General features: G+C 43.1%; 1 protein-coding gene across 1 annotated transcript; it reads right to left on the minus strand.

The window, feature by feature from the left end:
* Window positions 1–5,417: 5,417 nt before the first annotated feature.
* Window positions 5,418–16,316, minus strand: onecut1 (one cut homeobox 1). Its single transcript, XM_063004849.1, has 2 exons — window positions 15,205–16,316; window positions 5,418–5,728 (listed from the first exon to the last, which is right to left on the minus strand). The coding sequence occupies exons 1-2, from the start codon at window positions 16,226–16,228 to the stop codon at window positions 5,436–5,438; spliced, it is 1,317 nt and encodes a 438-aa protein (XP_062860919.1). The 5' UTR covers window positions 16,229–16,316; the 3' UTR covers window positions 5,418–5,435.
* Window positions 16,317–16,938: the final 622 nt, after the last annotated feature.

Genomic DNA, 16,938 nt, shown 5'->3' on the forward strand with positions numbered 1-16,938 from the left:
TCTGAAGCTAAAGCTGAGCAGGTAGCTTTAAGTTAATTTAAAGATTCTATAGGGACAAAGAGTATTAATGACAACTGGGTACTTGATCTGCTGTTTAGGCCATTTCTCAGTGGGTCGGGATGTTCTGAATGTATTAATATAAATATTTATATACAATATGATTAGGAAACTGGATTGTAGGCGCCCAGGTGGCGCAGCGGGATATTCCGCTAGCACACCAGCGCCGAGATTCTGGACTCCTCGGTTCGGCTGGGCGCCATCTAGCGGGCATAGTTGGCAGTGCCTGCAGCAGACGCGTTTCTGCTAGGGCAGGATGACCGGACCATGTGGGTGGGGTCTTCACAAGGGTCGGTGGAGGTGTTAGCACCTTATACCCACCTTGACTGCAATCAGGGATCCTCCAGCAGCGGAAGACAAATTGTCTACACTAAAATTGGGTGAAAATGGGAGAAAATGCTTAAATAAAATAGAAAAAAAGGTATGAATTAGACGGTTTATGATTCTATGATTTTTATTTTAAAGCTTAAACATGATGAGTTGAACTCAGATAGACGTTTTACAGATCAAAAACGATGGGGTCCTTCTGAAACCCTCGCTGTCGAGCTCTATCGGGGACTGGGGTAAAGCTTTGGTATCAGCACAAAGTTATCAGCAAGAAGAGTAGAACTAAATAATAAATAAAAAGAAGAAAATCCCTTTGGTATGTTTGTGTTGTTGCATGGCTGCAGAGGTGAAAAGCACCATGGTGAGAAAGAGACGTAGAGAGAGAGAGCGAGAAAGGGATTCGGTTCTTCTTTCCTGGTGGCCCTTTGAGAGGCTGAGGTATTCCAAAAAACGAGAGAGAGAGAGAGAGAGAGTGAGAGATCGAGAGGTCAACGGCGGTTTAACACTTTGGTTGAAGCAAGGCACTCGTCCTGTGAGTTTTAACGACGTGAGCTGTTACACGAGCATGGATGGAGGAGGCGGCGCACCGATTGAACGACAAAAAGGACAGAGGGGGAGCGAGGAAGGACGAAATTAAAAGACGGGAGCGTTTATCATTTACGTAGGCCGTGCGAGAGAGAGAGAGAGAGAGAGAGAGAGAGAGAGCTCTTTGGTATTCTTTGGTTTCATTATCGTGATAGAAATCACATGGAAACTGAGTGAGGTAGCATCTTTGGTTTGCACTAGAAGTACGACTAGTAGGTTCGTCTTTTTATGAGAAAGCATCGGCGCATTCTCTTCGCTTCACTGCCAAAATAGTTATAAGTTTAGATTTCCCAACATACACTATAGGGTCAAAAGTATTGGGACACCAGTTCTAATTTTCAATTCATCTTTCAGCCAAAATGAGTCATTCAAAGGAAATCATTAGGGAATGCCCTGTCCTGTTTCTCCAGAACAGACTTGGAATGATCTGGAATGTCAACCAAGGCTTTCCCAACGTTACCAACAGCGGTGCCCAGTTCAATCTTGTCTTCCGCTGCTGAGAGATACCAGATTACATCCGAGGAGAGCATGTCGCTGTACACGCCTCTTCCGACACGTGTACAGCCCTCCTCTTCCGCCAATCAGGATCCTTACACAGCGTATGAAGACCCACCCACCCCCAAATAGTCCGGCCCCCACCCTGAAGATACTGTGGCCAATTAGTATCTGCTGCAGGCACTGCCATTTATGCCCTCTAGATGGCGCCCAGCAGACCGGTGGCAACACCGAGTTTCGAACCGAGGAGTTCAGAAACTCGGTGCTGGTGTGCAAGCGGAATATCCCGCTGCGCCACCTGGGCACCCTTGAGAAGCTCTTGTTGTTGTCAGGAGTGGCTGTTCGTTTTTGAAATGGGACGTCCAGCTAGCGCAGGGTCAGGTGTCCGAATACTTTAGAGCAGCGGTCCCCAACCACCAGGCCACAAACCGGTACCAGTCCATGGGTCATTTATTACCGGGCCGCACAGAAAGAATGAATAATTAGAGACGCTACAAGAGCATTTCCAACACACTTCAGCTGTTATTGCCTCCTATCACCACTAGGTGGGAGCAGCATTTGTTAGTAGTATTGTTATCCTATTTTAAATCCCCCTGCCCCCCACCGGTCTGTGAAATTAAATCTTATATGAAACCGGTCCGTGGTGCTAAAAAGGTTGGGGAGCGCCGCTTTAGCACATGTACGTACATAGAGTGTATGTTTAACATTTTTGGTACAAGCCAAACAACAGGTCTGGCAAGCTAAATCTGCTGACGGTGTTTACGACGAGGATCACGAAGCTCGTAGTGCTTTCTTCCAAACTGTGTGTCTAACAAAGCAAAACCTGGAGAACTGATCAGCCTTCCAGGCTTTTTTGGTTGCTTCCACCAGGGGAACCAGAGAAGGTTCTTCTCTCGGATCAAACGTAAGCTTTAAACAACCAAACATTGGAAAAAAAAACCTGCATAATTAAAAGTGCAGTTTATTAAAAGTGAAAAATACCCTAAACATGATGGTCTTGCACTTAGGAAGCTTAAAATACTGTATAAAATAAATAGATTGTTGGGTACTTATTTTTTAAAAAGAGGTCCCACAAAAAGCCGCTTTACATGACCGTGACTCTGTGACCAATCACGCGAAGGTGTTCAGACTTATTGGGAACCCAACCCAGGAACCGCTTAAGCTAAAGCTAATGAATCCTCAGTTCAGACGGGCAGCGCAAACCTGCCACTTGATTATTATGTTTAACTAACGTGACGTCCACAAGACGTTTCTTCTATAACAGTGTTGTTTTGGTTTTGAATAGCAACAAAAATGCTAATCGATCAGCCCTGCGTAATATCAGGTCAACTCGAAACGCTGGAACGAGCGGGTGTGTGAAGAACGCCGATACGAGCGCACAATTTAAATGAAGTACGACTCCGGCTCGGTACGAACAAGCACTTAACAGTCGACAGTCCTGATAATCGATTCCTTTTTTCTTTGGAATGAATAGACCACAGTAAGAGTTTTGATTGGTTGTTGGAAGGAAACGACGGCAGCTTTTCAATGGAAATGAGAAACATAAACGCAACCTGTGATCAATCCTCAAAAGTCTAAGCACTCATTTCAATAGGGACGTTGTAGCCTAGCGATTAAGGTACTGGACTAGTAGCGCCCAGGTGGCGCAGCGGGATATTCCGCTAGCACACCAGCACCGAGATTCTGAACTCCTCGGTTCGAAACCTGGTCGGCTGGGCGCCATCTATTGGGCATGATTGGCAGTGCCTGCAGCAGATACGGTTCTGCTAGAGCGGGATGACCGGACTATGTGTGCGGGGTCTTCAAAGGCTGTGTAAGGACGCTGATTGGCAGATAGAGGCGCCAGGTGAAAAGGGGTTCTGCCAAGGGCTGTACGCGGGTCGGAGGAGGCGTGAGCAGTAATATACCCTCCTCGACTGCAATCAGGGATCCACCAGCAGCGGAAGACAAACTGACTACACTAAACTGTGAGAAAATGCATAAATAAAATAGGGAAAAATATAAGGTACTGGACTAGTAATCGAGAGGTCGCTGGATCAAGTTTCACCACTACCAGATTGCTCCTGATGGGTCCTTGTGCAAGGCCCTTAACCCTCAATTGCTCAGACTGTTACTGTTAGTCGCTTTGGATAAAAGCATCTGCTAAATGCCGAAAACGTAAATAGAATTCATGACGATTAGTGACCCAAAATTTGAGTTACACCCTGAATTTGATGGATTAAAACGTGGGGATTAAGGGCTGCGTTTTTGTTGCTTACAGGAGCAGAGTTAGCTTAGAAGAACAAGAGAACACCTTTATCTGTTATAATTCTTTCTTCGCATATCCCAGCTTGTTTGAAAGTGCAGGGTCAGCCATCATACGGCGCGCCTGGTGCAGAGAGGGTTAAGGGCCTTGCTCAAGGGCCCAACAGTGGCTGCATGGCAGAGCTGGGTTTCAGCTGATAGCCCAAAGCTCTACCCACTAGGCCAGTTGCTACATCAGCAAAGAAAACACTGCTTTTTTACAGGTGTTATAGTTTCTAATCACCACTAGGTGGGAGCAGCGTCTCGTTGCAGCGAAAAAAGCTCATTTGTGAGCAGTACAGCTATTCTATTTTAAATCCCCCGCCCCCGCCGGTCCGTGAAATTATATATATTATATGAAACCAGTCCGTGGTGCAAGAAAGGTTGGGGAGCTCTGCACTGGGCTACCACTGTTCCTAAAACATCAGGGGAGAGTACGAACGCAGTCCCTCACTATCAGAAATGATGCAGTCGAGATTCCCACACTTGGGGAGTGCAATGGCTGAGCCCTGGGTGAACCACCTTCTTGATCAGGTACTGTATCTTAGCTTAGCTTAGCTTAGCTAGCTGACAGCCTGCTAACCAGCAAACCCTCTGTACAGAATTAATAAACGCCGTTTGTTAGAGCTTGAAAACCAGAATGAATCTCCGAATTGCATGAACTGACCTTTACAATCGGGAAAAATAACGACGTCCTCGCGTTTACGTGATTGTGATTGATTCGTAGCGCCTGTGCGTACCGCCGCCGCCGCCCTGACACTGAGGGTCAATCTTTGGTATTAAGCTGCTGGCATTTATTTTTTGAGAATACGATAAAAAAAGCTCAAGCTGTCCCTGAACGTAGTAACATATTAAGATTTAGATCTTTTTAAGAAGATGATGGAAATTACAGTGATTAATGACTTTCAAGATTTAAATAATGAAAATATAAATATATATATATATATATATACAAATTTGGCCCAGTTTCTAAGAAAAAAACCCATGAACGTTTCTTTGGTTGTACGTGTTCGTGATTGATTGCGACACGTCAAACGTAAAAATAGAAAAGATGCGAATAGATATAAAATAAATATGAATGTTCGATTCACGTTCGATTTCAGTGAGGAAGAAAGCACTGTGAAGAGGGCGGCGTTTAGGAAATCGGGTCGATGCTACAGCTTTTTTTTGGAGGGGGGGGGTGGAAGAAGAATGCGCAGGTGTACGTGTGACATCATCATCATCATCACGCCTGCGCTCTCCTTCGTTCGGACACAGTGCTTAAACCCATGTGACGTCACACGCCTCAAACCGTACGTCCAAACGAAAACGACAACGACAGACAAATAAACAAAAATACAATCAATACAATCACTGACAGGTGGAGTATCGGTACATCCGAATGAGAATGACAGGCGTGAGGTGCAGGAAATAAGTGTGTGTGTGTGTTTGTGTGTGTGTGTGTGTGTGTGTGTGATGATTCGACAGTAACACGTTTTTTTTGCAGACGAAAACAAAGAAGTCTTAGATACGTATCGAAGAAGAAGAAAAAGAGTCTTTGGTTGTTTGATTTTCTTTGGATATCATAAATATCGTATCGTACAAGTCTTAAGGGCAAAAAAAACCTCTCCCCAGAAGGTCTCTGGATTTAGTTTTTTTTTAAGTAAAGCTTTTCCACCGAAGATTTTTGGCTTCTCAGTCTGCAGCCGTTACGCTTTGGTACAGGCGCCGGAGGACGCGGAGTTGGCCGGGTTGTTACTCCCGTCGTCCAGCCACTTGTCGAGGCTCCGGCGTCGCGCGTTCATGAAGAAGTTGCTGACCGTGGTCAGCTCCAGGCCCAGCTGCTGCGCGATGGTGATCTGTAACTCTTTGGACGGGCGCTTGTTCTCCTTGAATATTGCGTGTAAAGTCCGGCGCTGGACGTCGGTAAAAACCAGCCGCGGTTTCTTGGAGGCGTTGCCATGCTCGTTTTTGCTGTGTTCCAGCTCCTTCCTTTTGCACGCTGAAAGAATGAAAACAGAGAGAGAGAGAGATCAGCGATGTGCAGGTAAATAGGGTGACCATATTTTGGTTTCCAAAAAAGAGGATTGTTTGTTTATTAGGATTTTAACGTCATGTTTTACACTTTGGTTACATTCATGACAGGAACGGTAGTTACTCATTACACAAGATTATATCAAACACAGTCATGGACAATTTAGTATCTCCAATTCACCTCACTTGCACGCCTTTGGACCGTGGGAGGAAACCGGAGCTCCTGGAGGAAACCCACGCGGACACAGGGAGAACATGCAAACTCCACACTGAAAGGACCCGGATCGCCCCACCTGGGGATCGAACCCAGGACCTTCTTGCTGTGAGGCGACAGTGCTACACACTTAGCCACCGTGCCGCCCCAAAAAAGAGGATGCTTGGCAGGATGGAGATGGAGTTTAAACACCTCACTGTCACTGCTGGACTGAGAATTGTCCACCAACCAAAAACATCCAGCCAACAGCGCCCCGTGGGCAGCGTCCTGTGACCACTGATGAAGGTCTAGAAGATGACCGACTCAAACAGCAGCAATAGATGAGCGATCGTCTCTGACTTTACATCTACAAGGTGGACCAACTAGGTAAGAGTGTCTAATAGAGTGGACAGTGAGTGGGCACGGTATTTTAAAACTCCAGCAGCGCTGCTGTGTCTGATCCACTCATACCAGCACAACACGCACTAACACACCACCACCATGTCAGTGTCACTGCAGTGCTGAGAATCATCCACCACCTAAATAATACCTGCTCTGTGGTGGTCCTGTGGGGGTCCTGACCATTGAAGAACAGCATGAAAGGGGGCTAACAAAGTATGTAGAGAAACAGATGGACTACAGTCAGTAATTGTAGAACTACAAAGTGCTTCTATATGGTAAGTGGAGCTGATAAAATGGACAGTGAGTGTAGAAACAAGGAGGTGGTTTTAATGTTATGGCTGATCAGTGTATGTGACAGCTTTGCAGGTCGTGCATTCTGCTTCCCCAGGATCCCAACCGAGACAGAAACACTTAAATCACACAGCCAGATCCTGGACAATTTTGGTGATTTAGTTCCAAAAAAGAGGACATGTCCTCAGAAGTTAACATGCACTCGTAAGGGACACGTACAGTATGTGTTTTTTTTTGGGGAAATATTCTGGGTGAATAAATAGACCCTTGAAGAAACAGGATTCCAGAGGAAACTCATACTGACATGAGAAAAACAGCATTGGTCAAGAGTTGGGGGACACGGTGGCTAGGTGGGTAGCACTTTTGCCTCACAGTGAGAAGTTCCTGGGTTTGATTCCCAGAGGGAGCGAACTGGGTTCTTCCTGTGTGGAGTTTGCATGTTCTCCCCGTGTCTGTGTGGGTTTCCTCCCACAATTAAAAGTCAGGTTAATTAGAGGTACTAAAGATGTTTGCCCTTAGATGTACGTGTGTGTGTGTTAAGGTGTGAATGTGTCTGTGTGTGTGCCCTGAGATGGACTGGCGCCCTGTCCAGAGTGTTTCCGTGTGCCTTGCGCCCATTGAGAGCTGGGATAGGCTTCAAGTGGTTTGGAAAGTGACAGAGTTACTAAAGAACGAAGGTTGGCATCAAGCGCAAGGGTGTCATGATGAGATGGCACAGTCACAACTTCATCACCATACTACAGGTATGAAGATTCAAATCAGTCGGACTGGATTATTCCTGCCTTGCGCCCGGTTGAGCCACACCCATTGCGACCCTGACCGGAATAAAGCATTTTATGTTGTAGTGTGTCCTCTTTAGCAATTCTGTGGATGTCCCTGTGCCCATATAAATAGGACTAGTTTGACTTCACCCATTAAAAAGTGCATGGAATGGAACAGTAGTCTCTTGCCAAGGGCAGAAAAAAAAAAAAATCCAAATTTCTGTATGGTCACGTGATACACATATCACCAAAACACATATGAAGCTGCTGGAACGTGGGCAACACTGTACACAGTCAAGTGAGCTTTACACATACAACAAAAGCAAAAACAGGGATTTGTTTTCTGTACATTGCACAGTTTAACATTCATGTTTGACTGTAAGCCATCTAAGAAGACTTCTCACAAGACTTTAAGTATGTCTGTGGGGATTTGTGCCCATTTTGTCAAAAGAGCTGGTTTGTATGGCTGATCACTGATGTTATTGTCCAGTTTATTCCAGAAAAATTTAGGTTCAAGCGCTGGTGAATGGTCGGTAGATCAATGGATTAACATAACTATTATTGTGCCCAGGTGGCGCAGCGGGATGTTCCGCTAGCACACCAGTGCAGAGATTCTGAACTCCTCTGTCCGAAACACGGCTTGGCGCTATCTAGATAGATAGATACTTTATTGATCCTTTGCAGGAAATTTCTTTGTTACAGCAGCTCACATCAGACAACAAGCAACTTCTTGCATACATACAACATTCACTAACAGTATAAAACAAGCAATAAAAATTCACAGTAAGATTCTAGCGGGCATAATTGGCAGTGCCTGCAGCAGACACGGTTATACTAGGGCGGGATGACCGGACTATGTGGGTGGGGTCTTCAAACACTGTGTAAGGACCCTGATTGGCAGATAGAAGCGCCTGTGCAGGGTGAAAAAGGGTTCCACTAAGGGCTGCACACGGGTCGGAGGAGGCGTGAGCAGCAATATACCCACCTCAACTGCAATCAGGGACCCCCAGCAGCAGAAGACAAACTGTCTACGATAAATCAGGAGAGAATAACCCTAACCCTAACCCAAGTCCTGTCATACAGTAATTCTGCTGTCAATGTTGACATGTGGGCGCCACTAGCAGGACTTAGTATGGTTCAGGAGCTCATTTTTGTGTTCTGGCTGTCTCATACGCTTGCTCAGTGGTGACCATCTTCCTTCATGAGATTTTCTGCAGATTCTCTTTCTTTGGTGTCCACTCATCCACTTAATCTCCTAAACTTCCTTTGACAATGTGAGCCTGAAACGATGATGTTTAAAATGGTGGAAAAGAAAAGCATTAAAATAAATAATGATTTATTATTTATTTATTATGTCATTCTGCCTTTAGCTTTCATTAGCAGTGGTAGCCCAGTGATTAAGGTACAGGACTAGTAACTGGAAGGTCACTGGTTCAAAACCCACAGCTGCCAGGCTGCCACTGCTGGGCCCTTGAGCAAGGCCCTTAATCCTCAATTGCTTGCAGTATATATGTCATCAATTGTAAGTCGCTTTGGATAAAGGCGTCTGTTAAATGCTGAAAATGTAAATGTAAATGTAAAGCTTTAACATACATGACGCTCTAGTTGCAGTTGTTAAAGTAACCACAAGGGGGCAGTCTTATACCAGCCATAAACCCCAATGCACTGAATATAATCTGTGAGCGCTGTGGAGTGTTAAAATAATTATAACAATCTCACATTTAAACAGAAACACCAGAACAATCAAATATTACATTCATTTATATGTTTTAATAATGGTGTATATCAGTTAAAACGTATGGATTCCTTTAGCACATGAATTCCATTTCAGTGTATGGATTGGTTTTTAAGATTCTGCTTTCGGTGCCATTATTGGTTCTTAATTTTTTAATACAGGGCATCACATCTGCATTTCTATATTCTGAGTGATTATAAGATCAATCAGAGCTGATACGAGACTGGAAGAAATTCAGACAAAAGGTGCCAAACCAAACCAAAAGTTGTGCTATTAAATCCCAATTTGGATTCATATAAGATTTACATTGACATTTAGCAGAAGCTTTTATCCAAAGCGACTTACAGTACTGTGACAGTATATTGTCTAAGCAATTGAGGGTTAAGGGCCATGCTCAGGGGCCCAATAGTGGCAACCCGACATTGTTAGGGCTTGAACCAGCGACTTTTTGATAACTAGTCCAGTACCTTAACCACTAGGCTACAACAATTCATACAAAATTCGAACGGAACGGCAGAAGTTGGTGAAACTAAACCTCTACTCGTGGGCAGTCTGGGTAAATATTAACAGCAGTAAAATAGATAAAGATATAAAGATATAAGTTATTAAGTCATAGCCACGTCCCAGACTGCGTACTAACTCACTGGATGGGAGGCTGCACCCTCCTCACATGGCATGCTGTTAGTACAGAACTGTGGTTTGGGACTTGGTCTGTAAGTTCTGATCACCTGCAAATCACTGAATCACAAATAAATCACAAATCTCACAGTGAGCTGTTATTAATAAGAGATCAAATTGTTTACAAAATGAAAATGTACTAAATAATACTAATAAACACATCATTGTGGTACTAATTAGTAATACACATCAGTTTTTGCACACTGCACTATTGCACCAGCACAAACAATAATGTATATATCGTATATATATATATATCGGATATACTTTATATACTATATTTTATTCATACTCAGTCATTACCACAATATTTATGTGCATCTGAGTCACTTTTCATCACTCACTCTAAATATACTGCAATATCTGTTACTACTTTGCACAAATGCCTCCTCAGTTTCACTTTATATTCACTATATTGCACTTTAAGTGTAATAAATGTATATAATCCCTATCTTACACTTCTGGTTATAGTGACAGTATACTGTCTGAGCAATTGAGGGTTAAGGGCCTTGCTCGAAGGCCCAACAGCAGCAACCTGGCAGTGGTGGGGTTTGAACCAGCAACCTTCTGATCACTAGTCCAGTACATTTACCACTAGACTACGGCTTGCCTTGATTAGAATCAAATCTAATTAATCTAATCGAATAATAATAATATAAATAATTAATAATAATAATAATAATAATTAATAATAATAATTAATATTAATACAAGCTAAAATACAACCATTCTAAAATTATTAGATAAATGAGCAACTAAATAATTCACTTATAACGAAAGATATCCGTCTGTATATTCCACACACACACACACACACACACACACACACACACACACACACACACACACGTTAATATGCAAACACGTATACATGTGAATAAAATGTGGAACGAATTAGAAGCCTTATTTGGTCTGTTTCTTCTAGTGTGATGCATACATTAAAAACCCATCTAAATAATGTTTTAAGTCGATTTTATGTATTGAGCGCTTTTATGTATTTATTAGGATTTTAACATCATGTGTTACACACTTTAGATTCATCAGTTTACAGTTAAATGTCAAACACAGTCAAGGACAATTTTGTATCTCTAATTCACCTCACTTGCACGACTTTGGACAGTAGGAGGAAACCGGAGCTCCCACACAGACACGGGGAGAACATGCAAACTCCACACAGAAAGGACCCGAACCCAGGACCTTCTTGCTGTGAAGCGACAGTGCTACCCACCGAACAATCGAGCCACCCCGTTTTTTTTCCTTTTAAGATTGAAAACTTTACAGATTCCAGGTCCAAAAAGAGCAAGCCGAAAGAAAAAACACCCTAAATGATAAAGCAGAACCCTTTAGAGGAACTCACCAGGTACCTCCATCCTCCCTGGTGATCTACAACGAAAAGCCAGCAAAATATAACAATAATCTGAGCTGTAATAACAAAATCGAGTAAAATTCAAGTGAATAAATACAGGATCTAGAAAATAATCGCGAGTTGCTTTGTAGTCGATTATTCGTTTCACTTTTTCTACCTTGTAGCATCAATTCAATTCATAAAATAATTAGAAACGAAAATAATAAAATAATAAAATGTAGGTATAAATTAATCGGGTATAAATGATGGGAAACTTGGATTTGCGGTGCCGAAAGTCATCATGGGAAAACGCTGAGTGATCGCAGTTAGATATTGATTAATGCATACCAACGTGGATCAAGGTCAGCTTAATAATAACAACACACACACACACACACACACTGATGGGAAGGCTGAAAATAGATGTATGGGCTCTTAAACACGCACGGACACAATATTGACGCTGAGAACATCTCTCAGTGTTGGATTACAGTGTTTATTTAAATCGAGTTGGTGAGTAGGTGTTAATTCAATCCAAATCCTTTAGGTGTTAATCCCACCGCAGTGCGCATGCGTGGAGCGCCACGTCTATTACGCACTAAACTTTAATGTTATAAGGAAAAGCAACATCATGTATTCATGTTTATGTGTGATTTATCGAAACACCAGCACATTAGGAAACTATGATGTTTATCTTAACTCACAGCTCTGGTACCAATGTGCAAAATTAAAAATACACACTTTATAAGACGTCATTCATTCATTTATTTAACTTCCACAAACACTAGGTGCAAGGCAAGAATACACCCTAAACGAGGCGCTATTCCATCACAGAGGGTCACACATTTAGTTACTCAATCACACAGTCAATCCACCTTCTGGCATATTTTTTTACATCACAAACCCAGGTCCCTGTCCAGTGTTGGTGGGCACCTATTCTTCCAGAGCTTTCAACATGCTGCTCCCAATGCCACCACTGTATTTAATGATCTAGTTTAAATTATGCTTGAACACAAACACACACACACACACACACACACATACACACTGATGCCACAGGAATCTGAACCTAAACTCTCTCTCTCACACACACAATCGTCTATACACACCTCACCCATTACCAATAAACGCAGGGTAGAAAATATCAGTGATCGCAAAGGATAGGATATAATTTATTTGTCATATATACATATACAGGTGTACAGTACAATGAAATTCTTTCTTCGCATATCCCAGCTTGTTTGGAAGCTGGGTCAGAGCGCAGGGTCAGCCATCGTACGGCACCCCTGGAGCAGACATGGTTAAGGGCCTTGCTCAAGGACCCAACAGTGGCTGCATAGCAGAGCCTGGATTTGAACCGCCAATCTTCCGGTTGATAGCCCAAAGCTCTACCCACTAGGCTACCACTGTCCCACTGTCCCACTGTCCCAAAGGAGTGTGTGTGTGTGTGTGCATGCAATGAATGGCAAAAAATTGTTTAGATTTAGAGCCAAACTCTCCATATCATGCACAGAAAACACAGCTCCAAAAAAGAAAAGCCACGATGACAAAAATGTGCAAAACAAAGTGGATTTTGTTCATTAAGGACCACAAAGGAACTCGCTTAGCGTCTCATGCAAAACGCAAACAGAAGAGATCTCATCAGTGTCTTTATTACACACTATTTAACCCAACAGAGACGAACGTGGTCAATCTTTAGATTGCTGGTTAAATAGTGCAGGTCTTGAATCAAGAACACAAGAGTCTGTTCATTTCAAACGAAAGACACAGGCCCGAATATACGTGCTGCATATACGTATGTGTTGAAGACACTGATGCGAATCAAAAATATCATACAACACGGTCTGGGATCTATACTGAATACACCCCTCCACACACACACACACACACACACACACAAAGAAAGATGTAGGAACATTCAAAATGTAAAGATTTGCGACCACATTAATCGTATTACGCACAAAGTCCCGAGTTGCAGAAACCAAACCAACACGCATCAAGCTCATTCATGGTTTATAAGAATGAATCAGAACATTTAGAACCCTTTTGGTTTAATGCATTATGCCAGCAGCTATGATCTGCATTCCCTGGACGTCTGTCTAAATTCAAACATAAATCCTATTTAAATAAATCGTGTTCAGTTTGTTCCTGTTACGCACCAACCAGTCGAAATAAGAATGCAGAAATGTACGTGCATGTATTTAAACACACACACCTCTCATTACACCAACAGAAGAGGAAACGTGGATGAAATAAAACACACATTTATTCTTCAAAATTATGCTAATTAATATAAATAAAGAGCTTCGTCAAGGAAGACTTCCATAATCAACATTCAATCTACACGACACAAACGTTGCTTATTTACATGTAATAAATCTCTATGTGATTATTCAATGAAAGCACTTTCTAACCCAAACAGAACAAGACTAAATATTTAAGGCCGGTGTAGTGGAAATGCACAAACATTAAACTCACAGGAACATCTGGATGCAAACTGGAGTTATTTTACTGAACACCGACTGACCAGAAACAAACTGCACATCAGATCAGAATCCGAAGCTGACCTGCATCACACAGAGCCATAAAAAAAGAACCACGATACTGACCAGTTCTTGTTCCCGGTCCTTAATTGCAAACGCTTTGTTATTGTTTTGCAAATAAGTAGGGGTAAATAAATAAATTAATTTAAGTACTAGTTTGCTTTAGATACCTTTGATTTCTCACAAAAGGAATCCCTAATTTTGCTCCATCGCGCATTCAGTTCATAAAGCTTAAAGAATAAATGCAGCAGGTCTGTGCGCACTGGAATGATATTATAATACAGTGTAGAAACATTTACATCATATATAATAAATCATATTTAATTAAAATATACTTGCAATATACTTTAATTAATATGAATTAACCAATTACTTCTCGCTTTTGTTTTTGTCCTCATCTGGACTTAAACACTGTGCGTTAATTCAGCACTGGGATTTTGGTGATGGATGAATCACAGTGTTGAATTATAGATAAAGTCCATAGATAAACTTTATCTTCCCCGAAGGAAGCATAAAGGTTTCTCATGTTCCAACTGGTCACAAATGAGCACATTTAAAAGAGCTGATTATATTATTTTAGCAATAATAATAATAATGATAATATTAAAAGAATTAACGGTAAATTAAATGAGACTGTTTATTCTAAAGATCCTGCCATAATAAATCCATGTTTGCTTTTTGCTTTTAGACCTAAACAATCCTGCAAAATGTAATTGTTTGACACATTTTTTCGATGCAAATAATAAAGTGAAACATTTTGCGGTAAAAAAAATATATTTAGTTTATTAGATTAGATTAAAATGTCATCAAATAAACCAAAAGTGGTTTCTTCTTTATTTTGGAAATAGTGTGGAGTGTTGTGTATGTGATGAATGCACACACGAATTGAACGATTGACTTCTACAGTGATTAATCAATATTTACAATGTCTTTACGTTTCTTACAATCAAATTGCGCACGGCCGAATAGACTGAATGTTATTTATTATGGCAACCATTCATAGGGGATTGATTTGGCTAATTTTGTCCAAAAATAAATAAGGCAAGCGGCCCAACTGAATTAAATCAACTACATTACAAAGGCACACACAAATAAACTTTACTAGTTTGGACCTAAAACATTGCTGTCAGGAATTAACTGTAGTTTGTGGTTGTAACTGTAGTTTCATACGTGTAAACACTTTGTAATTTTCTATTTTTTGTATTCTTGAAAGCTGCTGTAACACTACAAATTTCCCCCTGTGGGATAATAAAAGGCTATCTTATCTTATCTTATCTTATCTTATCTTATCTTATCTTATCTTATCTTATCTTATCATCTTATCTTATCTTATCTTATCTTATCTTATCTTATCTTATCTTATCTTATCTTAATAATACCAGTTTAACCAGTAGAGACTTCTAAATTCTGATGCATTTTTAAGACCTCGTTGTGCTGTCCAACACCAGATCAATATTTCGCACTGGTTTAAACACAGCTGACCCATTTGGACTCACCGGCGAGGCGCAGCGCGGACATCCTCTGGAACTCGGGCTCCTGCAGCCACTTCCACATGCGGCGGAAGGTCTCCCGGCCGGACTTGAGCTTGCTCCAGGGTTTGGGGTTGCGCAGCAGGTCGGAGAGAGTCCCCTGCGAGCGGCACAACACTCGCTGTGCGAAGATTGCCTGCGGGATGCTGTAGCGCTTGAGCTCGGTGGTGATCCGCTGCGCCACCTCTTTGGTGTTTACCTCCTCCACGGGCGCTGCGTGCTCCCGGTCCCTGTCCCGGTGCTGATGGTGGTGTTGTACGCTCATGTGCGGATGGTGCGGGTGATGCGGGTGATGATGATGGTGGTGGTGATGGTGGATGCCGTTGATTTGGACCATCATGCCGGTGGCGGGGGACGAGGAGGATGAAGAAGAGGACGACGAGGAGACGGTGCTTCCGTGCATCACCGAGTGGTGCGACTCAAAGCCGCCTCCACCGGGTGCGAGCATCTTGTCGTGGGCGTAAGGCGGCGGAGGCGGCGGCGGAGGGTGCTGGGCATGCTGCGAGCCGTGGATGCCCATGCTCGCTACGTCCTTGTAATAGGGCGCGTAGAGGTTGTTCACCGTAAAGCTCCCGCTCACGTTCCCGCCGAGTCTTTGGTGATGATGAGGAGGAGCGGGGTGAGCGTGTGGATGATGAGGGAACTTGTCCGACACGGTTGAGATGGGTGGTAGGGGCTGCAGTGGCGTGAGCGTGGTGTAGGTGCTGCTCATGCTCATGCTCATACCGGGGGCGGCTTCGCAAGCCATGGCGCCGCTCATGGCGGCATGCAGGTGGCTCGCCAGCCCGTGTTCCGGCGGCCGGTGCTGATGAGAATGCGGATGGGTGTGCGGATGGTGAGGATGGTGAGGATGGTGAGGATGATGAGGATGATGAGGATGAGGATGATGGGGATGAGGATGAGGATAGTCGCCGCTCTCTAGAATGGACGCCATGCCCGCCGCCACCGCCGGTTCATGACTCCCGCCGTGCAGATCGGCCAGGCTCTCCATGGTGCGCACCAGCCCTTGGACAAACCATCTATCTGCCACTGGGAAAGCAAAGGTTTCTCAAAAGTTCCTTCTAGTTTCTGGAGTCTTTGTGGTGTTTTATCCCGTTTCCTTGTTCTTTGTAATGAATATATTATTAGTATTGTTTTTCTTTTACTATAAAATATATATTTTCTGTTGGTTTCAGTTTTTCCGAAATCTTTGGTTTGGTTTTTACAGGAAAGAAAACGCAGCATCCAAAATGATTGCAATATTTATATATATAAAAAAGACGATGCTCTTCTTTCCTTCTTGTATTTAAAGTTTATTCCCGACAGCTTTGGTTTGCGAAAAAAAAAAAATCATATATAATAAAACATCTGATGATTTTAAGGCCCCCGTCCCTGTACCAGCGCGTCCTGGCCCGTGTTGGTGTGGTATAAGCCCGTCTTTCCGGCCATGGTCGCTGCTGCTCCACCGCTTCTCCTCTTCTGTTCCTATTCTCAACAGCCTCTGTGTGTCAGATCGATACTTCCCACTGAGCGCATGCGCACTTGCCGTCCATCGTAACCACGCCTGCTTCATTATAGTCACATGTGACGTCCGTCATTAAGGTACAGCTGCGCACTGGAGCTCGGTGGTTAGGGTTAGGGCCTTGGTCTACCTATATGGAAGGTTTGGTGTTCTAATCCAACCACTGTTGGGCTCCTGAGCAAGGCCCTTGACCTTCCAGG

This window comes from Trichomycterus rosablanca, chromosome 11 (assembly GCF_030014385.1).
Source record: "Trichomycterus rosablanca isolate fTriRos1 chromosome 11, fTriRos1.hap1, whole genome shotgun sequence".
NCBI lineage: Eukaryota > Metazoa > Chordata > Actinopteri > Siluriformes > Trichomycteridae > Trichomycterus > Trichomycterus rosablanca.